This window comes from Vitis vinifera, chromosome 16, assembly GCF_030704535.1.
Source record: "Vitis vinifera cultivar Pinot Noir 40024 chromosome 16, ASM3070453v1".
In the NCBI taxonomy this organism is placed as follows: Eukaryota; Viridiplantae; Streptophyta; class Magnoliopsida; order Vitales; family Vitaceae; genus Vitis; species Vitis vinifera.
In genome coordinates, this window is record NC_081820.1 from 315,377 (window position 1) to 340,957 (window position 25,581).

Here is a 25,581-nt window from a genome sequence, read left to right on the forward strand (position 1 = left end):
GTAAGGGTGTGAAGTTGAGTTAGAGGAGGATATTGCTGATGGTGGAGAGGGATTAGATATAAAATAGAAGAAACTTTTTTGATGTAGAGGGAGAGGAAGCAGTGGCTTTTGCTCTAATAAAGAAATAGACCAAAAGGAAAAAATACTCCCATTTGGAGGAACAGAGACGGTGGTGGCCTTTGAGCCTCTGCAAGACACTTTCTCTTTATCTTCCAAAATCTTCCTGGATCCTCATTCATCATCGATCCTATCTGGGTTTGATCCCGGGTGTTTGATTTTTCTTGTTTGTTTGTTGGGTTTTTATTGTTTTTTTTATTTTGGGTGTTTTTTTTTTTAATTTATGGAATTGTGAAATCGAGGGTATTAGATTTGTGGGTTTGGGTGTTTTGATTTTGTGGGAATTGTGAAAGGGGAGGTGGGGATTGGGGATTGGGGATTTGGGTGTGGATGGATCTAATCAGTGTGGTTTTGTGAGTGGTGGTGGAGTTCGTGGATGAGGAGGATGGGATTGGAGTCTTCTGGTGAATTTGATGGATTAATGCGTCGCAGTCGTTGACTGAGTGAATCTTCAATCTGTTTAGATTGAGATTGGATAGGATTGGCTTGGTGGGGTTTTTGATTGGATTCGACTCAGGTCATGGATGATGATGGGGTGGGTGCTAGTAAGGATGCCCAACCTCAGCACTCTGATCAGGCAACCTCGTCGTCGTCGTCCTCCGCCGAATCGGAATCGAGATGGCGCCCAAGCAAGCTCGTGTTCGCTCCTTATTCGCCTTCCCTTGAAGCTGCTACCAAGTCTCAAGCTCTGCGAGTGGTTGTGAGAAGGCCTGTAAGTATTTTTCTTTTTCTTTTTTTGGGTATTTCTAATTCAATTTCTTATTCTCCCTTTTGCCGTTTGCATGCCGATTCTGCTATTGACAAATGGTGAGTTTTGAATTTTGATGTGCTTTTTGGAACTGGTTTCACATGGATTCTAGGGTGTAGTTTTCTTTGGAATGAGCTGTCACTCAATGTCTTATTATGGATTTTGTGTTGTGCACGGCCTCACATGGTGGGAATTGTGTTAATTTCTTCATATCAATGCAAGCCATTTCTTTTGTTTGTTTTTTAAATGGATGAACAACTTTTTCCTTTTTAGATGGAAAGGAGGATGCATATACGAGAAATGTGCTTAAAAAAATAATCAAACCTTTAGAAACAATGTATTCTCTTTTTCCCCAACTTGTTCATGGTTGTAGAAGGCAGCTCCTGTTTGCAGGCTATGATGCGGTAGGATTTGGCATATAATGAAACATGAGAATGTTGGAAAATCCAATGGTTGGGACCATGTTGAAGAACCAAAAATGGCTATAGATCATTTTCTACCGGTAGTCAACCTGTCCAATAAACATCACCATATCCAAGAAGCGGCCCACAGTGGTAGGGTTCCTACTAGCTATATAAGTGCTACTTTGTCAAGATTGTGAAGTAATCTTGAGGATTTTATCCAACACTGTCATCAAGGGGAAGAATGTCACTCTCAAGGAAGTAAGGTATGTGATATCACAGCATAAAAAATGATCAACCTTCATGACATATAAGTTCCATGAAGAAAGATCAAATGGTAGATAACTATTTGTCAGAATGTGCCTATGGAGGGGAGGCAGATCTTGAATGTAGCTCTTATTGCTAACAAGGCTAGTGGTTTTAAGTTGAAAAAATTCCAAATTGGATTTGCTTGTATTTGCAAATTAAGTAGGATAATGATCACTTGGACTTTCTCCTTTTTTTCCCTTCTGTTTTTCTCCATTGGGGCTGTCAGCTACTCCACTTCCATTTATCCTCTTCTGGCTGCATTAAGATTCTGGTGCAGATATTTACTAGAGTGAAGGATATTGTTTATGGATCCTAGAATGCCTTTGTATGAGGATGGAAAATTTTAGCTGCAATTCTTATCATAATTGGATTGTTTACTCCGGGCTAAAGAGTATGGTTTCTGGGTATTGTAGGAGCTGTACATTTGAAAGGAATATGGCCATCTGAATCAGGGTTTTCTTCTGTATTTGGTTTTGGTGAGAAATGGGTGGATTGGATCAAGGATATCTCTTCCATCAAATTTCTATCCTGGTTGGTGATCTTTGACCGGCTTTTTAATAGCTCATGGGACCTTAGATAACTAAGGTAATGGGATCCTGTATTCCCTTTGTTGTGCATCATTTAAATGGAGAGATTGGGTTGCCTAATGGATAGAGGTGTTATCTGTAAGGTTTGGAGTTGCTTTGAGGAAAGGATAAGCATTGCATATTTCATGTTTGCTTTACACAAATGATACATCTTCCGCCTCTTATTCAAGAATGCCTTTTTAGACACCTTTCACAACACAAATTATTTGACGCTTGTTGTTGGAGAAATTTTAGAGAATATTTGCTTCTTGAAAAAGATGGTATTTGATGAAGAGGTTTGATTAGACCTTACCAAGGGTACTCTGTCAAGCCTTTCCATATAGATTATGTGTATTTTTTGGGTTTCTGACTTTGATTTGAAGAAGTCTTGAGAAGTGACAAAGCCTAAAGAAAGGCTTGAGAAGTTATAAAGGGACTTTGGCTATGTCAAAAAAAAACTTTGCCTTGGAAGAATGGTTATGGAGGTTCTGATGGGCGAGAGTGTGGAGTAGGAGAATGGTGGGGAAAAAGTGTGGGGTGGGAAGGAGAGGGAATGGTTTTCAAAGTTGATGTGGGGTCCACATGTTTTTTGGCCCCCTTTTTCTTGTTGTATTTTGAAGGAAAGGAATTGAAGAAGTTTCAAGGGGATGTAATTGGAAAATAAAAATTGGAAATTATTATTTTAAATCCCTGTTTTGATGGTTTTAGGAAGCACGCTTTTTTCATTTCTTTGATCATTAATCTTGATTAGTGTTCTCATACTCTTTTGATTTCTAATTCTTCTTTTTTTTTTTTTTTTTTTTTCTTTTTTTTGGTTTTGCTAAAGGTGCCTCAAATATATTACCCATATACTTTGGTTTGCATCTTTTGGAAACCTTATTTTGTTAGTTGTCTATGTATATACATAGAATTAGGAATAATATGGGGAAAATTTGATAATGAATTTGAAGGAGAGAAAGTGAGGTATTAGTGATGTTTAGACAAGAAAGCTTAGAGGTTCAACTATTGGAGCTGGAAGTGGGGAATTTTTGAGTTTCTTATCGTTTCAAGAACTGTGAGGATGGGTTCTGCTAGAGCTTTATAGGGGTATATGGACCCACATTGAAGATGGATAGGGATGGTTTTTGGGGTGAGTTGGGGACTGTAAGAGGTTTGTGGAGTGATCCCTAGTGTGTGGCAGACAATTTTAACATGATTAGATTCCCCTTGAAGCATAGTAGAGGAGGCAAATTGTCCTATGCCATGAGGAGATTTTCAGAGATGGTTGAGGATTTAGAATTGTGGGATATGCCCCTTCAAGGAGGACTCTTCACTTGGAGCAGCGACCTGAATAATCGATTCCTTATCTCTGAGGACTGGGAAGATCATTTTCCTAGGGTTGTTTAGTGTGTTTTTCCTAGATTAGTTTTCGACTACTTTCCTATTCTTCTTGATGAGGGAGGGCTGAGGAAAGGTCCTACACTGTTTAGATTTGAAAATATGTGGTTGAAGGATGAGGACATTAAGAATGGTCTCAGGAGGTGGTAGGAGAGACCATAGTTGTGAAAGGTGCGCCTAGGCTCCGGGTGGCGCTACGCCACCCTCCGACGCCTCGCCTGAAGGTAGGCAACGCCCCTTCACAAAGGTGCTATTTAGGCGCACAAGGCGCGACACGGTCCGCAGGTGCACCTCGATCCCCTACCTTCTCCTTCTCCGACGTCAAGTTGCAGAGGGCAAAAAGAAGCCCTAATTTCTTTTTTTATTTTTTGAGACCTTCTTTTCCTCTCTGATGTCGGGTCAGAGGGCAAAGAGAAGCCCTAATTTCTTTTTTTATTTTTTGAGACCAAAACGACGTCATTTGGTCCCTGTTCTTTTAAAAGAGTAGGGTCCAAAACGACGTCGTTTTGGACCTTTTTATTTTAAAAATAACAGGCTAAAACGACGCCGTTTTGGAGCCTGTTTCTTTAAAATAAAAAATAGGCCAAAACGATGCTGTTTTGGCCTTGTTTTCCCTTCCAACCCCCTTTTCTAGTTGTTTTCGACCTGACAACTCTCCCAAATTTTGCCCTAGTCTCAGCCGTGCAATGGAGAAGTAAAGAAGAAGAAGAAAAGGAGGAAAAATAGAGAAAAAATAGGAGAAAAATATATAAATTAGGGTGCACCTCACTTCACTAAAGCCTGCGCCTTGCGCCTTAGGCTCCAGGACTACTTTGCACCTTGGTGTGCCTTGAGCCTTTTAAAACTATGGGAGAGACCCAATTTTAGTGGGTTTGCTAGCTTCATTCTGGCTGAAAAGTTGAAAGCCTTGAAACCTATCATGAGAAGTTGGAGTAAGGAAGTTTTTGGTAAGGTAGAAGTTCAGAAGGCTTTGGCTTTGAACCTAGTGGATATTTGGGATAAGGAGGAGAGTTCACGCTCACTTTCTCTGGAAGAGGAGGAATCTAGGAGGGAAGCTAGGGAGAATCATAAAAAATGGGTTGTATAAGTGAGCGCGAAGGATTTGAGGGATTTTAGGCTAATTAGTTTTGGGAAGAGGGCCCTAGGGGGGGGGGGGGGGGGGGGGGTTGTATAAGTGGTTGGCCAAGGTGTTGGGTAATAGGTTAAAGTGGTGTTAGCTAAGGTGATTTCCAACGCCCAAAATGCGTTTGTGGAGGGTAGACAAATTATGGATGCAATGCTTATTGCCGATGAAGCCATTGACTCGATTTTGAAAAGCAATGGTGGAGCGATTCTTTGCAAATTGGATATAGTGAAGCTTGCAATCATGTGGAGTGACCTTCATTTTTTTCGATTTTGGAGGAGATGGGTTTTGGGGAGAAGTGAATAAGATGGATTAAGTGGTGTATATTCACTGTCGGGTTTTTCGGTATCAGTTAATGGAACCCCTTTGGACTTTTTTCAAAGCTCTAGGGGTCTAAGGCAGGGAGACCCACTTTTGCCTTATTTGTTTGTGAATGCGATGGAAGCTCTTAGTTGTCTCTTAAAGAGAGTTGTTAGTGGAGGTTTTTTTTTGGCTTGCTAGGTTTGGGGTAGAGGGGGTGAAGGGGTTAAAGTCTCCCACTTGCTGTTCGCTAATGATACATTGGTTTTTTGTGAGGCGTCCAAGTACTAGATGACATTTTTATGCTGGCTGCTTATGTGGTTTGAGACTATCTTAGGGTTGAGAGTTAACATGGATAAAAGTAAGTTGATCCCATTGGGAAGTGTGAAGAATGCGGAGGATTTGGCTTCAGAGATTGTTTGTAAGGTTGGGAACTTACCTTCCACTTACTTGGGGATGCCATTAGGTGCTCCTTTCAAGTCTATGGTAGCTTGGGATGGAGTTGAGGAAAGATCGCATAAGAGATTGGCTATGTGGAAGCGATAATATCTCAAGGGTGGGAGAATTATCTTGATTTGAAGCACTTTGTCCAGCCTACCTATTTACTTTATGTCTATTCTCCACTAGCCAAGGGTGGTCAGATTGAGGTTGGAATAGATTCAGAGGGATTTTCTATGGGGAGGTGGGGCTTTAGAGCAAAGACCTCATTTAGTTAGGTGGGCGACGGTTTGTTTAGACAAAAGAAAAGGGAGTTTGGGGGTTAAAAGTCTTTTTACACTCAATAAAGCTCTCTTTTGCAAATGGAGCTGGCGCTTTGCGATTGAGAGAGAGGTCTTTTGTAATCAAGTAATAAGGGGGAAGTATGTGGAGGAATGAGGTGGATGGTGTTCTCACGATGTAAGGGAGGGGTATGGTGTACATGGTTCAAAGTCGTGGTATCGGTCACTGAGTCGGAGGATCCTGAGGCACATTGGTCTTAGTGTCTCGGTTCGATATTGGGCGATACGCAAAATGAGATAGTTAAAAGTTAAAAAAATTATAAAAATATTATGTAAATTATCAAAAAAATAAGTATAATTAAATAAGGTAAAAAATTAATAAAATAATTAAATAAGGTGAAAAACTAATAAAATAAAATTGTCTCACAATTAACATCGTTTAAATAGTTATAAAAGCATTTGTTAATTGCCAAATTTAATTTAATTTTACTATATCATAAGATAAAATAGTTACATGATATAATAAATTAAAAATGATTCAAGTATAAATATAATCTTTATACCATATAAAAATAATTATTGATTTCCTAATGTAAACATGTTATTCAATCATTATTTTTATAATAATGATTTTTTAAAGAGATTTATTTTAAATAATTATTGATTTCCTAATGTAATTTAAATCATTATAGAACAAAAAAATTACATGATATAATAAATTAAAAATGATTCAATCATTGGTGGCAATTGGTGTCGTCAGTGAGAGGCGGCAGCGGTAGTGGGTCGCTGGCAGTGGTGGCGGTGGATGTGGAAAGGGAAGGAAAGAGAGAGAAAGAGGGAAGGGAAAGAGAAAGGGAGACAAAGAGGGAGGGGAAAGCGGAAGAAGCGGTAAATTTAAAGTAAAGGAAGCGTACAGTTGCTTAGTCAGTCCTATGGACACTGTTTTTCCGGAAAAATGCATTTGGGTGGACAGAGCTCCTACCAAAGTCGCTTTTTTTGCGTGGGAGGCTACTTGGGGGAAGGTGTTAACGCTTGACAGACTCCAGAGAAGAGGATGACAATTCCCTAATTGCTGTTTTTTGTGTGGTTGTGCAGAAGAATCTGTAAATCATGTCCTGATTCATTGTATAGTGGCTAGAGCCCTTTGGGAGTTAGTCCTTGGGCTGGTAGGTGTTAAGTGGGTCTTTCCAGAATCTGTAAAGGAGGTCTTGTTTAGCTGGAGAGGCCATTTGGTGGGAAGAAAAAGGAAAAAAATTTGGAAGGCCATACCGTTATGTATATTTTGGACGGTTTGGAAAGAGAGGAATAGATTAGCCTTTAAGGGGGGTGTGCTACATATACAGAAGTTAAAGAATTTTTTTGTTTGTAATCTGTGGGTTTGGGCTAGATTGGATATTGAAGATAACTCTCTCTCCCTTCTAGGCTTTCTAGAGTGGCTAGCTTCCACTTAGGGGAGGTGAGGTTTTCTTGGTCTTTTTTGTTTTTTGTTGTGAGGTTATAGCTGCCTTGTATATCTCCTGTATACTGTGTGGCTATTGGCCTCTTTTTTAATACACAATGGTTTACTTATCAAAAAAAAAAAAAGAGGGAGGGGAAAGCGAGAGAGAGAGAGGGAGGTTGCCCGCTGGAGGGGATTGTGCGTGGCAGCCGGCCATGCACTAGTGATGGCAGTGGTGATGTCGAGAAAGGAAAGGAAAATGAGAGAAAGAGAGAGAAATAGACAGAGAGAGGAGGGGGAAGAGAGGTTGCTGGTCGGAGAGAGCTGTGCAGTAGTTGGCGATGATGCCGGCAAGGTGGTGGCAGATTTTGGTGTGGAAGGAGAGGCGGGAGGGTAATTTTGGAAAAAAAAATTAGAATTACTGTTTGAGTGTATGAAAGGGATATATATATTCCATTTTACACTTAAATTGAAAATTCAAAAACAAAGTTCCATAAACTTAAATTTTTTGGGGTTGGTGTATGGTTACATGATTCCCCCTAAAGGAAATACTCATTATACTTGTCGTACACTGGGAGACAACCCAGTTTCACTCAGCAATGCTGGATAATGTAGGTCAAAGCTTCCACGACTGGTGAAGAAAAAGGTGATCAAGTGATTGTGTTGGATTTGAGGCTTAGTTGTTGCTGTTGGTCAGATCTAGTTTTATGTTAAAAGTGATGCAAAAACAATTTTGATTAGATATGTTATCTTTCCATCAATCTCAATCTTGTTAATAATGCTAGAAAACATTGATATTATTTTTTAATTGGAAGAAAACATTGAAATTATATGTAACTCCTAGCTATGTACATTACACTCAGATGGAGGTTTTGATTTTGTGCTTTTGCATAATATGCATCTAAAGGTGTGGAGAATCTATTTATTTATTTTTTGAATTTACAGCTAGCTAGAGGTGGTGGGATGCTCTCTGTTAACACCATCTAATGTCTTAGGAACTAGTTGAAGGGGATGTATTGGAGGTGGAAGATAACAAAAGTTGGAGAGGGTGTAATTCGATAGGGGTTTTCGGAATTTGGAGTGATGTGACAATATAGGGAGATATTGAGGGCTGGAATTTAGAACTATAGTTTCTCTTTCGACTTATTTTACTTCATCACCATTGTTCTTTAAACGTTATTTGTAAATTGCTTATCAGTTATCCAAAGTCAATTGATCTGTTAGTTATTATCTGGTCTTAAGGATGCTAACTGAGGATAAAAGGTATGCCATTGAATTGTTGTGATCATAATCCCATTCATTAATTTTCCTGCCACAGTTGTGTCTTCTTGCCACGGTTAATTTGAATTATTGGTTCTTTTTCTTGGACTTTATACAGAGATGACATGTTCTTTGGCTTTGTACCTTGTTGACTCTTGTATAAGTAACTGGAATTCTCTGTGTGTTGAAATTGTTTTAAAATGGAATTCTGCATTGACATACACTTTTTGCTGTTTCCCCCTGTGCAGTTGGTGGCAAGGCTAACCAAGGACATAGTTGAAACATACCAGATATGTAATCCACAGTTCAAGTATTCAGAAGAATTGAATCCAAAGCGATTCTTGACCAGTCCATCGATTGGTGTTTTAAATGATGGCCATGATAATGTGAATTCGGATCTTATACTGGCTGTCAACTCAGTCTTGGTCAATTCAGAAACACAGAGAAGGTTGATATTGTTACTTGTAATTATCTAATGTCCTTGTTTTGCTTGACTAACTATTGTTGTGTATTTTCCGTTTGATTGTTTGTTCTTTTTTTAAAAAAAAAAAAATTTTTTTAATAAATTTTTAATCTATTATACTTTTGATCTTGTGATTTATGTATTCTTATTCTTTTGTATTAATGAAAACTTATTCTACTTACAAAATAACCAAGATATTTCATCTTTTTCTTTTTCATTTATTTATTTATTTTTATGGGAAGCAAATTCTGGCATGCTTGAAAGGTAAGTTAATAATTTGTAATGATGCTGATATATAGGATAATATCATTAGATTCTCTAAGATATGGAACACTTCTTCACATTAGCCTTCAATGTTTGAAGTTATAGAGGCTCAGATCTTTTATTTATCCAAGTAATTCATGATTTCTGGGTCAATGCAACTGACAACGTTTTCTTTCTCTTCCTTTTCTGGTCCAATAGTGATAAAATTTCAAGAGCGAATTTTCTACACCTAAATCTTCTGAGTCTTGACAAGACATGGAACCTTTTTTTATTATGCATTACTGCAGTGCAGGGAAAGTGCGGTATCTGAGATTTGGGTCTCTGACTATGTAAGAGAATTTTAGGTCCAGAGAGTGGAGCGTCAGCAGTATTGATGAGGGAAATAATGGATAAAGAAAAGGGAGGGAGGGCAGAATTCTTTATGTTTTCTTTTTCTCTTGTTGGAGATACCCACCCTGGGCTGATTATCTTTCCTATTGGGATGACCTATTTTCTTTTCTGGCCTGTCTGATATTCATCCCGTGTTATCTTAATTGTCTCCTCGCTGTGGCTTATGCTCCCTTCCCTGTAGTTGGGACATTTGAGTTTTTTCTGGTTGATGTCCATTGAACATGTCAGGAATGCTGTTTACAAGATCGTGGATACTGAGCCTGGCTTAATTTCTGAATATATTGATGTGGAGCTGCTGATTTATTTAATGGAATAATACTTATTCTGGCCTGTTATATCTTCTTGTTTATCAACAAATTCCATGCATTGCAGATGGTGTGTGAACTCCTTAAGTTTGTGGATGTGTATTTAATACAAATGTGTTATGAGGAAAAAAAATGCTATACTTGTGTGTATGCTTCAATTTACATAGCTATGTAATGAAACAACACAACTGTTAAAAACAAGATACTGGTAAATTATGAAGGGAAAGGTGAGGTTTGGGGGAACTAGGCCATTGTTTGCGCTCCTCCATTACAAAATTGCAATTAATCATTTAAAATTACCGACTGTGGCATGTTATTTCTTTTATTGAACATCTTATTTTGAGGAATTGATCTTTATGCTTCAACATTTGCAGATACATCATCAAAGATATTCTTGGCCATGGGACATTTGGGCAGGTTGCTAAATGCTGGGTTACAGAAACTAACAGTTTCACTGCTGTTAAAATTATTAAAAATCAACCTGCATACTATCAACAAGCCCTGGTTGAAGTCTCTATTCTGACTACAGTGAGGAAATTCTTCTTGAGTTGGATCTCCCACATGCAGTGTATTTTAGTGATTCCTTTTTTTCCCATTATCTTTGGTGTATTGAAATTTACCAAGTTCTTTTCTTTTTTCTTTTCGTGTTCTTTCCTGGTTGCTATTTGCAGTTAAATAAGAAGTATGATCCCGAGGATAAGAATCACATTGTTCGTATCTATGATTACTTTGTTCATCAGCGTCATTTGTGCATTGCTTTTGAGTTGCTTGACACAAATCTGTAAGTTGCAAAAACAATGCTGTTCAGTGTTAGTAACCATGTAATGAAGTTGATGCATCTTGTGTATATTCTTTTTCTATGTATTTCTTACTGCTGTGGTTTTACTTTCTTGTGCTGCATAGTGCTGATATTGTTTACTTATTTAGGTATGAGCTTATCAAGATAAACCATTTTCGGGGGCTATCATTGAGCATTGTTCAGTTGTTTTCAAAACAGGTCTAGCAACTTTTTCTTAAGCTTAAAATTGTTCCTCTAAAGTACACTTCCTTTATGTAGGTCATCAATGTTGCCTGATGAACGCCTTTTCCTACCTTTCCCTTTCTTTCTCCCTCTCAAATAGATATTGCGTGGATTGGCTTTGATGAAAGATGCTGGTATTATTCACTGTGATCTGAAGCCAGAAAATATTCTCCTATGCACGAGGTGGCTGACTTCTTACAATGAGTTTGGCTGAAAATTGTGTAAAAATCATGCTTATGTTAATTGAATATTGTGCCTTGAAACTGATAGGGTGAAGCCAGCAGAAATCAAAATTATCGACTTTGGATCTGCCTGTATGGAAGATCGAACTGTTTACTCCTACATTCAGGTCTGGATGATGCTTACTCATAAACTTTCTTTTCATTTTTATCATGCTCTGTAGATACTCTTATGTGAGATTTTTTTGCTTCTTCTGCAGAGTCGATACTATAGGTCTCCTGAAGTTCTTCTCGGCTATCAGTATCCTTCTTAATGAAACTCCTAGATCTTGCCTTTCATATCTATGATCTCTTTTAGTGATTAATTTTTCATGTTATAATTATGTCAGCTCCTTTCCAGTGTACTCTTGTGCATTTTTTGCACTTTTAATACATTCTCTTACTTATCAAAAATAAAAAATTATGTCAACTTACTTAACTTGTTCATTGCATAGGTCATGTTTGAATTGGTGGCTTCTACTTGGCCTTTTTATTAAGCAGGTTGGCTTTATTATATATTCATATAATATACAGGTTTGTGTCAAAGGCTTTTGAAATGATTGCTGGTTGATTAAATTTCATAGTTCCCTTACCTCAACACAACAAGAACCTAACCTGCCTTTTTGTTTTTGGGTTGGCTGAAAATTAGCACCTCACCTTAGGATGACCTTGCTCTGGCCCAAACCTTGCAAAGACGGATCTTGTTGGAATTTCAGGATACTGGTATCATATCCTATCTCAGAGACAATATTGGAAATGAGATAATAGTGGATATTTTGCTATTCGATATTGAAGTAGGAACCATATCAAAAGGCATAGCTTCTTGACTCCAATCTAATCTATTTTTATCAGCACTACAACTTCCTATGCATGGGTGCTAAATAAATTTATTTATTCACTTCTAAAACTATAATTTCAGTTGGTATGTAACTTTATTTTGATATATAATAGCCACACAATTTGGGTGTAATGAAAACCCAAATGGATGCCATTAACTTGTTTGACTTGAATGCTAATTTTGATTACTTGGTACTGATCCCAATTAATTGCTATAATATTCAACTAGATCAATGATTAGGCAGATTCCACATCCATTTGGAAATATCTTTTCTGAATCAGACCTTATTGGAGCAATGGACCTGTTAAAAAGAATTATCCTGTTTTGATCCTCTATTTAGACAGATAGGGTTCATTATAACTGTTGATCAAAATAAAGCAGAAGTGAGAGGTAGTGGGGATGCCAGTGTGAGTGAGAGGAGGGTGAAAGATGTTTCCAAAATTGAGGTAAGGACAGGAAGGTTTAAGTATCCTTCATATACATTCATAATTGCATACATGTGTATGTGTATGTGCATGCATGTCTGTTTTTGTGCACAAACCTAATGGACAATATATGGCATGCATTAAGAAAAAAAGAGACAAGATTATACTAAATATACAAAGGTTATTATTATTCCATCTCACATTAAGAGCCCCACATTTTAACTAACCTGAGTCAATTGTGGCTCCACTTGGGGTGATCAAATAGTGATAGGTGTTGGGTTGGATTTGGTTGAACTGTACTACTTTTAGGATAGGGCTTGCCTGGCTTTCAATGCTATCCAGTGCACACAAGTTGAAGTCTACTTTCTTGTCCTTCCATAGCTTATCTATCTGGTATATTGCTCTAGTACCAAGAGCTTCTTACTTTTGTTGAGAGATTTTGTGTTAAAAATTATGCTTTAGGTATGGTCCATGTCATGTTTGATGCATTTGAAATTTTAATCATGATAGGGTTTCTGTACTCAAATTTGTTCATGGGTAACATGGTGTTTCAGTTTGGACCTTAACCCTTTTCCAGGTATACTACGGCTATTGACATGTGGTCTTTTGGGTGTATAGTTGCTGAGTTGTTTCTAGGGTTGCCGCTATTTCCCGGAGCTTCAGAATTTGATCTTCTAAGGCGAATGATACAAATACTTGGGTACACCTCATATCTTTTGTTTTAGTACCTAAGATGTTACTCATTCCATTACATCAGGCATTTGAATGCCGTGCATGATATATAGATAACTCATTCCTAATGGATTGGATTAATTGCTGCTTTTTTCTCCATATCCTATAAAGTTAATTGCTTGTCATTTGTGTCCCAAAGTAATTTGAAAAGTGAAGCAATTTTTGTCAAGCAAATATAAAAATGAGCTAGTAATTTTGTATCTCACTTAAAAATCTTGTAGAAGTCCTCGTTTTTTAAAACGATAAATCATCTTCCTCATGTTGTTGATAGGAGTTGGATTTTTACAGTGTGCCAAATCTTAAGCTTGTCCCAATGTCATGGTTATTGTTAGGTGCTACCACTAAATCTTGAGATTCTTATGGTTTGAAGAGATTGGGAGACTCTAATATCATTTTATTTTGATTTATAAGGATTATTCAAATGATGGCTTTTGGTTCAAAATGGAAACTAATCACAAAGTTATATTGACTCAAGACCTCAGTGGAATGTTATGTAATATGCATCTCTATAAAACCTTATCCTAACTACCTGGTTTGTGATTCCATTTTGTCATTCAGCTTTGTTTGGAATCATTCCCTCCATTAAGTCCTTGACTGTCATATTTTTTTCTCACTGCCTTGACCCCTTATCTTGTTTCTTGAGAATTTTTCTTGTCCTCTTGGAACCTTAAACTTGTATTAATTTTTTTTTTGATGAGATTAAACTTGTATTAAATTACTTCTTTGGAATTGTATACTATAAATCTTCTTTGCATATTACAGAACCTTCATAAAAAACTCTCTTTCAATATCTAATAAAATCAAAAGATATTTCATATTTTATTGTGTGATAGCATATTGACTACTCAAATTTAATTTTTGATTGATTTTTAATGTGTGATTTCTATTTGATTATGTGAACTGTACTTGTGTTATCTACAATTAAGAATATCATTAAGGTGCTCAGGATATGGTATGGCATACATTTGTATTTGAAATGCCATTATATTCACTATCATTATTAGCATTAGCTGAGGTTTGAAGCATGTTATTATGGATGACTCTGCCATACATTTGGTGACATGACATGCTTTCAAATGTGGCAGGAACTCATTTTTTCATGTTTGATGCATTGCTAAGATTCTATTCTTTCTTTATAGGACCATCTGCCCTTTTTATGTAACAGTTCTTTATTGATGCTCTTTCCCCCCTTAAATTTTATAGGATCATGTGTGCCCTTTTTTGTAAGGAGAAAATAATTCCTTTTTTTATTTACTACCCCCTGCCCTGCCCCCACAAAAAAAAAAAAAAAAGAAAAAAAGAAAAAGAAAGAAAAAGAATTATGGAGGGACTTGTTTCTTTCTTGTTTGAGGAGGTACTTCCCCTTTCTCTGGCAACCTTTCCTTCACAATTTTGGTTAGAGGAGTGAAATCTGGGTTGTGGTATCTTTGGGGTTCGCTTTTGGGCCCCAATCATACCTATGGTTTGGCTTATGGCTGAGCTTCTTGGCCCTTATATGTTGTATTGGCCTGTGAATTATTGTTTATGGTTTGTTTAAAGCAGTTTTGGTCCCTTTGGATCAGCTTGCCAAGCTTCTTTTCACCCTCTTTGTCCACTCTTAGCTGTTAGTTCAACCTTGATGGCATTACAGCCAGTGGAAAATAGTTAGTAGCTAAACCTAATCTTGGATGATTGTCAAATGGCATTGTTAAAATCATGTAGCATTGTTCCTTGTATTCACTTTCTTTTTGGTAATGAAATGTGTGTTTCCTAGCCACAATCTTCTGGATATTATTGTCTTTTGATTGGTGAAGCTTGTCATGTTTATATGAAATGTCGATAAGCTTTTTCCTTTTTTCTTTATTCTGTTACATTTGAGTGTGTTTAAATTTTCATCACAGGCTTTACCTTTAGTTGTCATTGGTATACATAACTTTATGAGTATTTAAAGCCAAATATCAAATATAAGGGCAATACAAAAGCAATGGAATAACTACAGGACATTAATTGAAGATTCACCCCTGAGCCAAAACAGCTAGCATTTGGGACACCCAAAATAGGAAAAATTTTCAAGTGAAAATTTTTTCTTTAGAAATAAAAAATCATACTTTAGCTTAATGTTGTATATGAAGATGAAATCATATAATTGTAGTTCAAAATTATGCATTAGGGTGGGAGACAATTGAGCCTTATGACATGATAACTTGTAAAGCTGAATTTGAATGTACTTAGAGGCTTGCAGTTGCACTAGCCAGTTCCATCTTGAAAATTGAGAATTTCGTCCTTTGCTGTTTGTTATGTCTCTATGAGGTTGTTTGCTAAAGATGATTACAGGAAAAGTAAAAGGTTACCATTGGCATTTTTTTATTATAGTAAAAACACAAGGCAATTGTTTGCAGTTATCTTTAGTGGTTATGATTTGCTTGAAATGAAATGGCTTATATATTTTTTGTATCATTTTGCCAAGGATTCTCATTAGAAACTGTCCTTCCAAGTCACTATGTTCTGTTTTCAAAAGAATTAGTTCATAGATTGCATAAGTAAACCAAGAAGTTGTTTTTGGCTTCTCTATGCCATCTTAAGTTGTATTTTAGTGCAATTTCTGTTAACAGTATTTTGTGTATGGGTGTGATTTTGTAGGGGACAGCCCCCTGACTATGTACTAAAGGAGGCAAAAAACACTAGTAAATTCTTTAAGTGCATTGGGAGTTTCCATCATGTAGAGAATGGTGATGTTTCTATGGGTGGCAGAAGTGCTTATCTGGCCTTGTCAGAAGAAGATTACGAAGCTGTAAGTGTCTGTATTGTAGTTTTTGCTGTAAGAAGGAAATCAATAAATAGATTGAGAAAACAAAGAGTTTCTACAGGTGCTTTTTTTCCTTTTTATTACATCTTTAACTAGTCTGTTTTTCTTTTACTGCTCTAGGAGTTTTCAATTGTGATTATTTTCTATAATATAATCACAAGCCGCTAATTGATTTCATTGATTGGGTGGGCTCCCGTTGAGGGAAGGGTTTTTTGTACATCTTGTTGGACAGTTTTTTTGTTTCAGCTGTATGGAGGTGAATCTCTTTCTTGTACATCTTTAACTAGTCTGTTTTTCTTTTACTGCTCTAGGAGTTTTCAATTGTGATTATTTTCTATAATATAATCACAAGCCGCTAATTGATTTCATTGATTGGGTGGGCTCCCGTTGAGGGAAGGGTTTTTTGTACATCTTGTTGGACAGTTTTTTTGTTTCAGCTGTATGGAGGTGAATCTCTTTCTTGTATATCTCAAGCCGCTTTTTTAGTGCCTTTTCGTAAAACAATACTTATCAAAAAAATATATATATATATATATATTGTGATTATTTTCTATATACTATGCTCTTTTAGGAATCTATCTGTTTTTTTCTCCTTATGCTTGTTATTCTCTGGTCAGAGGGAGTTGAAAAAACCGTCAATTGGAAAAGAGTATTTCATTCATAAGAACCTTGAAGCAATTGTTACAAACTACCCTTACAGAAAGAACTTGGCTGAGGAAGATATTGTCAAAGGTTACCTTCCATGTTCTTCTCTTATCATAAGCAGCAGCAGAAGACTGAATTAATCAGTTTTTGCTGAATATTTTGATCTTATCATTCAAAGAATTTACTAATGATTCCTATCGTGAACATGTGACAGAAAGTCGAGTTCGGTTGGCACTGATTGATTTCTTGAGGGGACTGGTTGAATTTGATCCTGCAAAGCGGTGGTCACCTTTTCAGGTTATTGTCTTTATCACAGTATCAGCATTTTATGATCTTGGAACTTGATTTCTGCTGCTATGCAATATATATTTCAGGCTGTGGATAGTTAGAGTTTGAACTCCTATTCTGCAGGCTTCAAAACATCCTTTTGTGACAGGCGAACCTTTCACATGCCCTTACAGACCTCCTGCAGAGACTCCTCGTGTGGTAAGTGGATCCATATATTAACTTCTTGAATCAATTCCTCAAGTTTCTATCTGAGCTCTGCCTTTAACTTCCATATAGATTAGGCCTCCCTATCATTATTACTTTCTTCATCATCATCATCATCATTATAATAGTCGAATTAGAATAATATTAAAAGGTACCTAACAAGAGGGCATAACCCATGTACTTAGAGTATTCAAGGGGCACTAAAAGGCAACAAAAGCACCTCAAAACCTTTTTACTTAAATGGTTTAAAACCATAGTTACCTATCAAAAAATAATAGAACCATAGTTACAAGCTGAAAAAACAATAGATCAAGAGAATGAAGTTTTGCAAATAAATTCTTCAACAATGCTTCCAAACTCTTTTTTCCCTCGAAAAAACATCTGTTTTGTCTTTCCCTAATGGACAAAAAAGTTGAAGAGTAATAGTTCTTCAAAGCTTCTTTTCTTTTGACTCTTCTCCACAAAAGTGCCATGGCAACCTGATAACACAAACATCTGTGAGCCACTCTTCATGGAATGGGCTAGCACCCACAAAACCACAATCATGAAAAATGGCAAGGACCATAAACTGTGAGCCACTCTATAATGAATATGAACATGATTTTCCAACTCCTCATCCCACTGGCCAAGGAAACACCATCTGGCTAGTGACCATCACTATTCAATGAGTTGCTGATCGTGCATGATGAGTATTTTCTCCTGAGCGGCCTCATGAATAAAGTAATTTAGATAGTATAACAATGAAGTCAAACAGGGTGAAGGCTAGCATACATGAAGTATATGAAGGACCGGCCAATCAAGATTGGCAAAAACAAAAAAATAGAAAAAGTAACAGCAAACATCACCGCTACAAACACTCAAACCCTCCTTATCCTATGCACAGATTCTCCCTTTCCCAAGGGCACCATGTCCCACATATACCAAGATTTTAAGAAGACGTCTTTGCGCTTTGCAATAGAAAGTTTTATCCCTTCTGACTGAAAAAAAGAAAAAAGAGAAAAAGAGATTTACCCCTTTTAAGGCTCTCCAATTCCTCTCCTTCCAAATACACCCAAAAAAATTCATTGGAATAATTCTCCAAAATTTCCTTCTTTTCTTTCCCACTAAACTACCTCTCATGATGAAAAAGGACATTTAATTTTTTTCTTTTTTGATAGGTAAAATAAAAGTGTTTATATATATAAAAAAAAGGCAAGGTGGGGGGGCACAATAGAGTGTCCCAAACTACATAGGAAGTATGCATCAGTGTTGAAAGAGGCACAACCAATAGAAAAAAGGGACTACAAAAAACAACACTCACCTTTAGTAAGAACCCAACTGAACAACAAAGTTGATTAAAGAAAAAGAACCGTCATCTTTGAACAACTTAGTTCACGACCATAGATTACAAACAAAAGAGTGTTTCAGTCTTTGGTTGGAAAGCTCCTTGTTATCAAATGCTATTATGTTCTTTTCCTTTTAAACTGTCCAAGAGATACATAAGGGGGGTTGCTTTCCATATCTTTTTACATTTTTTACCCGCAAAAGAATCATGTCAACCCAAAAGGGTCTCTCTAAAAGAGAAGAGAACCCAAGATACGCCAAAAGGATAAATAACAATTTCCATAACCTTTGCCTTTGCATTATAAACACAGATGTGGTCGATGGATTCTTCTTCGTTTTGGCAAAGGAAATGTTTGTTTGTTAAAGACCACCCCCTCCTGTGAATCAGATCCAAAGTTAAGACCTTTCTCATGTGGCCTCCCAAGCAAAGAAGCCCATTGTAGGCTACACCCAGGAGTTCCAAATAACTTCCATCGAGAAGGAGACTAAACTTCTCGGCTCCAAAGTAGAATAGAGGGCTTTGACTGAAAACTTTCTCTTCTTTGACTCTATCCAACACACCCTGTCTTCCTCATCACTATACACCCACTCCTCATAAAGTCTCAAAAGAAATCGTTCCACAATTTCCACTTCTCAATCATTAAAAGGTTTAGAGAAGCAAGGAGTCTAACCACTCCCTTCTATTAATGGAGTCCAAACAATCACCATTCATGCCACTTTTAAACGACTAATGCAAATAAGGGAGAGAAGGTACCACATAATATTTATCTTTGCACCACTTGTTCTTCCAAAACCTCACCCTGTGTCCATTACTCACTAAAAAAGAAATTCTATTGCTCAAAAGATCTCAATCCTTCCTAATGACCTTCCATAATCTAAAACCATATCCATTCCTAACTTCACAAGAGTGCCATCCCCCTTCTTCTTCCCTATACTTCTCACTAATAACTTGCTTCCCAAGGGCTCCCTCTTTCATTAGTGAAACGTTAACTTCATTTTGAAAGGAGAGTCTTGTTGAGTGCTAATAGACACCTAACACTTGGGCTCCGCTTTCTTTTATTTGAACAAACAATCGCTCATCTTACTAAATGAAGCTTTCAAATGAGAGTCCTACCTTCCCAAAGGAAATTTCTTTGAATTTGCTCTAACCTCAATATGATTGTCCTTGGCATGCAAAATACGAAGTTAATAGGCATACTGGAAAAAGTGTTGTGAATAAGAGTAAGTCTAACTCCTTTAGAGATATATTGTCTTTTCCACATGGCCAACCTTGTACGAAACATCTCTTCCATCCTATCCCAAGTTGTTAGAAATTTAAAAGGGACACCCTAAAGGAAGTCCTAGGTAAGAGGAAGGAATCACACGCACATTATAACCAATCTCTAAGGCTTAACTCTTCTAAGTTTTCCACTCTTTCCACTAGTGTTATCTCATTCTTATCTAAATTGATTCTCAACTCCAATATGACCTCAAACCATATAAGCAACCAACTCAAATAGGTCATTTTTTTTGGGAAGCATCATAGAAAATAAGAGTATCAACAACAAACAATAGATGAGAGACTTTTACCTTTGCATTGCCTCTACCCCTCACCCGACAACTAGACAAAAAACCTCCGTACTTAGCCCTCTTGAGAAGACAATTGGGAGCCTCCATAACAATCACAAATAAATAAGTCATTTAATAAATCAACATAGAGCACTTGTTATTGCATATAATTGATTTGACACATGGTTTTGTTTGCTTTTGACACATTCTATTTTACCTTTCTAATGTTTTAATTAGCTTGTTTTGAAGCATAAAAGAAATTAGCTCTCAAAAAGTTTATGTATATGTATGAATAAGAAACTATACACCGAGGTACATAAGATGTATACAATGGGTACCAAAAGGCTTTTCTAGAAGAGAGAGAACATAAAAAACGACTCCCTCCCTTAGCCAGATCCACCTAATCTATAAAATCAATTAATATTATCGATCCTTTAATGTGGCGTAACTTTGAAGCACAAAGAATAACGCCGTTTTTCATAATTGAGTTTCTAATATTATTTTGTTCCTCAAAACTATTGGAGAACTAGTCCTAAAACTGTTAGCAAAAATTGATTTCTGAGAACAGTTTTAAAACATGTTGCCAAACACACTGTAAGTTGTTTTTTATGCTATGAGGTAAGTCCCACTTCTTGCTTTACTCTTTCCATTTACAACTGAAACATGAACTCCTAATTCACAGTTGGGGTTTGTGTTTCAAGTATTTTGTGCCTTTTTTGGGAAAAGGTTATCAAGAAGGCACCTGTTTCTTCATAAGAAGTTCTTCCACTGTATCATACATATTTGGCATGTTTACCAAGATAAAAAATTTAACAGCTTCATGGGAGCTCAACTTATGGAATTGCCAATTATATTTGTATACACATTGGTCAAATACCCAAATCTACTTATCTTTTGCACTAGTGTACCAAGCTTGCCACTCTTCCACTTCTTGGTCTGGATGTGGTCTAACCAAATGCTTATTGGAGATGAAATTTTGTAGATGGGTCCACATAGCCTTCATACACCTGCAGTGAAATTTTTTTGAGAGGTATATTTGAGTGCATAAAATGAACTGAGAATTCATGAATAGCACAAGGAGGCACCTCATATAGTGTTGGTTGCCTTCTTCTAGTCTTCTGTTTTTTCCCTGATTCATTCAGCAATAGAAAACAATGTTTTGCTGCAATTTTCCTGGATTGCACCGCTTTTGTCTTGTTGCAGTCAGTTATTTGTTGGACTTCAACTTCCCATGAGTTGAAAATTATCTTACTTGTTTCATTTTTTTTCTTTTCCTTTTCCATAGCCTGTTGCTCAAAATGTTAAGGTGGATCATCACCCAGGTGGAGGCCATTGGTTTGCTGCTGGTCTCTCTCCTAACGTGAGCTTTCTATTTATTTGAATATCTCCTTATTTTACTTCTCAGAGGTCGTGAGCATCTTTTAAAAATATCTGTGCCAGATCTTATGCCAGATTTTGACCTCATCAAAGCATATTTTACTTCTTGCAGATTCCAGGCAGAAATAGAGCTACCCTGCATAACAGCCCACATTTTCAGGTTGTGCCATATGCACATGCCAGTAGTTATGGCAGTTTAGGAAGCCATGGTAGTTATAATGATGGTACTGGGCTTGGAAGCAGCTATGGAAGTTATGGAGACAATAGCAATATGTTTGCATATTATTCACCTGCTGGTCCGTCTGCAATGAACATCCATGCACAGGGTGGTGTCTCAATGCTTGGAACAAGCCCTGATGCGAGGCGGAGGATTATTCCATTCCCACATGGAAATGGACTTGGTGTAAGTCCATCTGCAGGAAATTTTGCACCATTGCCTCTTGGAACCAGTCCCTCACAATTTACTCCTCCGAACTCCTATAGCCAGGTTTCAACTGGTTCTCCTGGACACTATGGGCCGACTTCTCCAGCAAGAGGCAGTTGTCATGGATCACCTTTAGGGAAAATGGCTGCAGTTAGCCAGTTCAACAGAAGAAAAAGTTGGGGATATTCTGGAAGTTTGCAATCTCAAGAGAGTTCTTCATCTGCACATTGGCAGGGGCATTTTACTGATGGTACGAGCTCTAACCAATCTGAGGGAAACTCTCAAGCATTTGGTGGCTCCCCATTGCATCTGCAATCAAACTCTAATGCCACAAGCTGGAAGCAGCAGCGAGGTGGCAGTGGAATTGCTTTCCAGAACATTCCAAGTTCCTTTACACTTGGTTCCAATGTACAATTTGCACAAACTGCGGGTGTGGTTCATGAAAAACCGGAATCTAGCCTTTTGCTGCCTGATCCTGGAGATTGGGATCCCAACTATAGGTAAGCATGCAAGAAACTTCTACAATCTAAACATGTGCATATTGAATTTATAGAAATTCTGCATTTACATTTACAGGTTCATTTCTTGTCAGTATGAATTGGATTATATTTGTTTTTATATGTACAAGGGCATGCATATGACAGCTGGTTGCATGTGTCTATTCTCGTGGTGGTTTTCCAGCATACTATAGTTTTTTTTTTCCTTTCTCTCTCACAATTCTTTAATTTTAGTTGACCTTTTTGAAAATTTAATTATATATTAACCCAATTGCTCAAAAAATATACACCATAATTAAACCCTTTAAGAAATCCTTGTGTCACGGTTCACATCTGGTTCCTGGCACATGATGAACTTGTATGGATATCTATTCTACAAATTTATTGATATGGATTCAAATACATATTAATGGTCAATCATAATACCTACTTATCCGTCTAGGCGACTGGAGATGTAATGCTGTAGATTATAGATGAGTAAAAAATATAGAGTATGAAGAGAAAAGAGTTAGATTATGTTTCCATTTGATTTTACTTGTTCATGCTGTTTCTTGTTTATTTTCATTTAAAAAGAGTGTGTACTTGGTTGCAAGACCCCAAAGTCTAGTCTAGGGTTGTTGAAGGATGAGAATAGACGAGGTCATCTCAGATACAGTACAAATAAAATCCTTTCCCTTTTCATTTTATCCTTTGTTCATTCCCACTATGTGACTTCATAGAGTCCATGTAGGTGATGGGTGCAGTACAAAGCACCATGGGGTCAGGGCCATTGTGTAGTCTACTGGCATACATCAACCCAGTAATATGGAATCCTTCATTCCTTTGCAATTCATGGTGATTTGTTTAATTTCCATTTGACAGAAGTGGATCATCATCACGCTGGGTTATTGCCTTACTTATTTTTATCTATTAACTTCATAAAGATTTCCATTTTTCTTTAACCAATTGTGTTTGTTATTAGAAGGTTAACAATAGAGGTTCTCAACATTGAACTCAGGTTACTGTCTTTTGCCTTTTTCTTTTGTCACCATCATCTAAACCTGTAGTTTGTAGTCGAATATGGGTTAGCTGGTCTCTCTGGATGCACATGTTAGATTTAAGTAGTATATCATCTGTTTTTATATAAGTTTCCAGGGATTTCTTGTCAGATGCTCACCTGGGTGCAAAGGATTAGTTTACTGTTTTAATGATCTTAAGTTAGTTGATGACCTTGTGCTTACTTTGATTTTGCATTTGACATATTTTTATATCAGTGATGAACTTCTTTTGCAAGACGATGGTTCGGACATGGCCACCGAGTTTAGCAAAGGGATGCATCTTGGTCAAAATTTTGGTTCTGCAGAGCCATTAGTTGGAGTTGGAAGATTCGGCCATGCCTCAAGCACAAGCTCAAATACATCCAGGCCCATTCAACCATTTTCGCATGCAGAGGTGGGCAGCCCTCCTACCCATGATCCACATGCTGGATATGTGCGGCCCATGTCAAAGCCTTCACACTTCGTGCCTCATATATCACAAAATTCTCCTAGCCGTTTGGGGCAACAACCCATTCAGCGGTTAAATCATGGGAGATCAACGGCTGGTCGTGGTAGTGACTGGAGTCAAACTAAGCCCAGTCCTCCCAATTTTAGCTCTGGGGGTCCACGTTCTCCTGGGAATAGCTCGTTCAGCAATGGCATGTCATGGGGTAATTATCCACTTTCATGGATTTCCAACCTTTTCATTCTTTTTTTCCATTTCTTTTCCTTCTATTCTCAACCTACCCTTTCTGATTACAAAATAAAGTGGACTTAGATATATACGAGTCACAATATGTTTCATATCTGGTGGGGTGAATAGGGGGGAACGGATGAGCTTAATGCCATCTTAACCAATCCTGGCATTCTGTTGTAGGGCGTCGGGCCAATCATCCTGTCACCAACTTACCGCCAACATCCTATGGAAGAAAAGACTATGGAAGGATTGCGTAATGTTGAAACTAGCTTAATCTCCATTGCAAGGGTTTATGTATTGAGAGTTGGCGAGGGAAGTTGTACTCAATAGTTCCACCTGCTTTGTGGGCTCATGCGAAGAAAATCCTCTTCAAGACCATGCTCATTCATTGTGCTTGCATAAATATATATATATATATATTTTATGATTATGGTTTCCATATCTTATGGTTTTTTGCATGCAATCAAGTAATCGTCTTCTATTTACAGCCCTTCAATGATATTAGTCCTTGGCATCTGTTTTCTGAATATCATATTTTAACATTCTCTACTGACAATGAAGTTAATTTTATTTGTTGAAGGAAATCTAATCTGGTTATTCAGTTATATGTTGCAGCTGGGGAGAAAATCTCAACAGAGAGGACAGAGTGTCTGGTACATGTAGTTTTTCTTTGATTCTATCCAAATTTGTAACCCTAACGTTTGTATCCAAACCAAGCTGAATACAGTTTTCTGATTGCATTGTAACCCAATTGGATTTCTGGATCTGTTTTGTAAGTAAAGATGATGCATCCAAGGATGTACATTTTGTATGGACAAAGGATCACTGAGAGCTAGAGCTAGGGTTTAAGGGGGTTCATGTTGGGAAAAATAATAATTACTTGTAACCTTTTTTTTATTTGTCTGTTTGGGCATGATAGGTTATGTAGTCTTTTTCTGGATTTGTTTGCCCCTTTCTGGGGTTGGCTCTTTTCTTAAAATTTGAAATTCCTCCTTTATTTTTTGGTTAGTTAAAGTGGGGAAGTATTCATTTATTGCACACGATCTGGTTTTTGTTTAGATTTTTCCCTTGTTTTTCCCCCATGTGATTATCCAGGATATGGCATTTTAGTACAAGAAAAGCTTGTGCTCAATCTCATGGAACTTGTAGCTTCTTTATTTGCTTTGTTGCCATGTTCACGCCTTCCCTAAGTATCATAGGTGATGCTTCATGTTTGGATGAATCGTTTATTAACAAATCAAAATCTGGTTGTTAAAGCTCAACTAAGAGTTGGAAAATTCTAAGTTATCTCCAAACATAAATGTGATCAGGTACAAAATAATCTACTTACACACTAAGTACAAGGCAATAGGATCTTGCTAGTTCCTCTGGTACCACTTTATTGTACCTTTTTAGTATTGTAGCCAGACCTAGACACTCCCTATATGACATCAAGTGGTAGATTTTTTATATTAGAATGACCCTGAATGATTATTGTCAAACCACTTATGATTTTAAGGGCTTTTTATGCAACATCTCTTAGTCTTGCCTCTGTTGGCATGGTCTGTAACAATAGATTGATGAATTCATCCAATAAGAATTAGCTCTCCCTGTAAAAAGAGAGACGATTCCCTTCTACCTTCCAAGTCGATTACCTTGTAATTTAACTAAATAAGGGTAGAAGAAAGTAGGAATTTCTCCACTATTGGGCCTGTGATATTTATTATAAATCTATCTTTGAAACAAGTGAATCAAATTTGATGTCCTCTCCTTCTTAGACTGGT

The 25,581-nt window shown here is 37.1% G+C and overlaps 1 protein-coding gene across 3 annotated transcripts; it reads left to right on the forward strand.

Moving 5' to 3' along the window:
• LOC100240775 (dual specificity protein kinase YAK1 homolog) lies at nt 1-24,257 on the forward strand. Of its 3 annotated transcripts, none has more exons than XM_010663742.3 (17): nt 2-829; nt 8,607-8,806; nt 10,155-10,308; nt 10,452-10,561; nt 10,708-10,777; nt 10,902-10,984; nt 11,072-11,150; nt 11,241-11,281; nt 12,860-12,982; nt 15,634-15,784; nt 16,417-16,531; nt 16,659-16,741; nt 16,856-16,930; nt 21,093-21,167; nt 21,297-22,108; nt 23,359-23,792; nt 23,945-24,257. In XM_010663742.3, the coding sequence occupies exons 1-17, from the start codon at nt 638-640 to the stop codon at nt 23,956-23,958; spliced, it is 2,811 nt and encodes a 936-aa protein (XP_010662044.1). In that variant the 5' UTR covers nt 2-637; the 3' UTR covers nt 23,959-24,257. The 3 variants fall into 3 exon arrangements, with proteins under 3 accessions (XP_059589634.1, XP_010662044.1, XP_002267912.1); XM_002267876.4 differs by having other exon boundaries at nt 3-829; nt 23,999-24,257; XM_059733651.1 differs by lacking the exon at nt 23,945-24,257 and having other exon boundaries at nt 1-829; nt 23,359-23,938.
• Nucleotides 24,258-25,581: the final 1,324 nt, after the last annotated feature.

What these genes read in the sequence shown, in the direction of transcription:
- LOC100240775 (XM_059733651.1), top strand. Translation starts at nt 638, where the DNA reads ATGGATGATGATGGGGTGGGTGCTAGTAAGGATGCCCAACCTCAGCAC. An exon ending in GAGTTGCTTGACACAAATCT is followed by an intron (nt 10,562 to 10,707) that starts GTAAGTTGCAAA and finishes TTACTTATTTAG; the next exon opens with GTATGAGCTTATCAAGATAA. An exon ending in AATATTCTCCTATGCACGAG is followed by an intron (nt 10,985 to 11,071) that starts GTGGCTGACTTC and finishes TGAAACTGATAG; the next exon opens with GGTGAAGCCAGCAGAAATCA.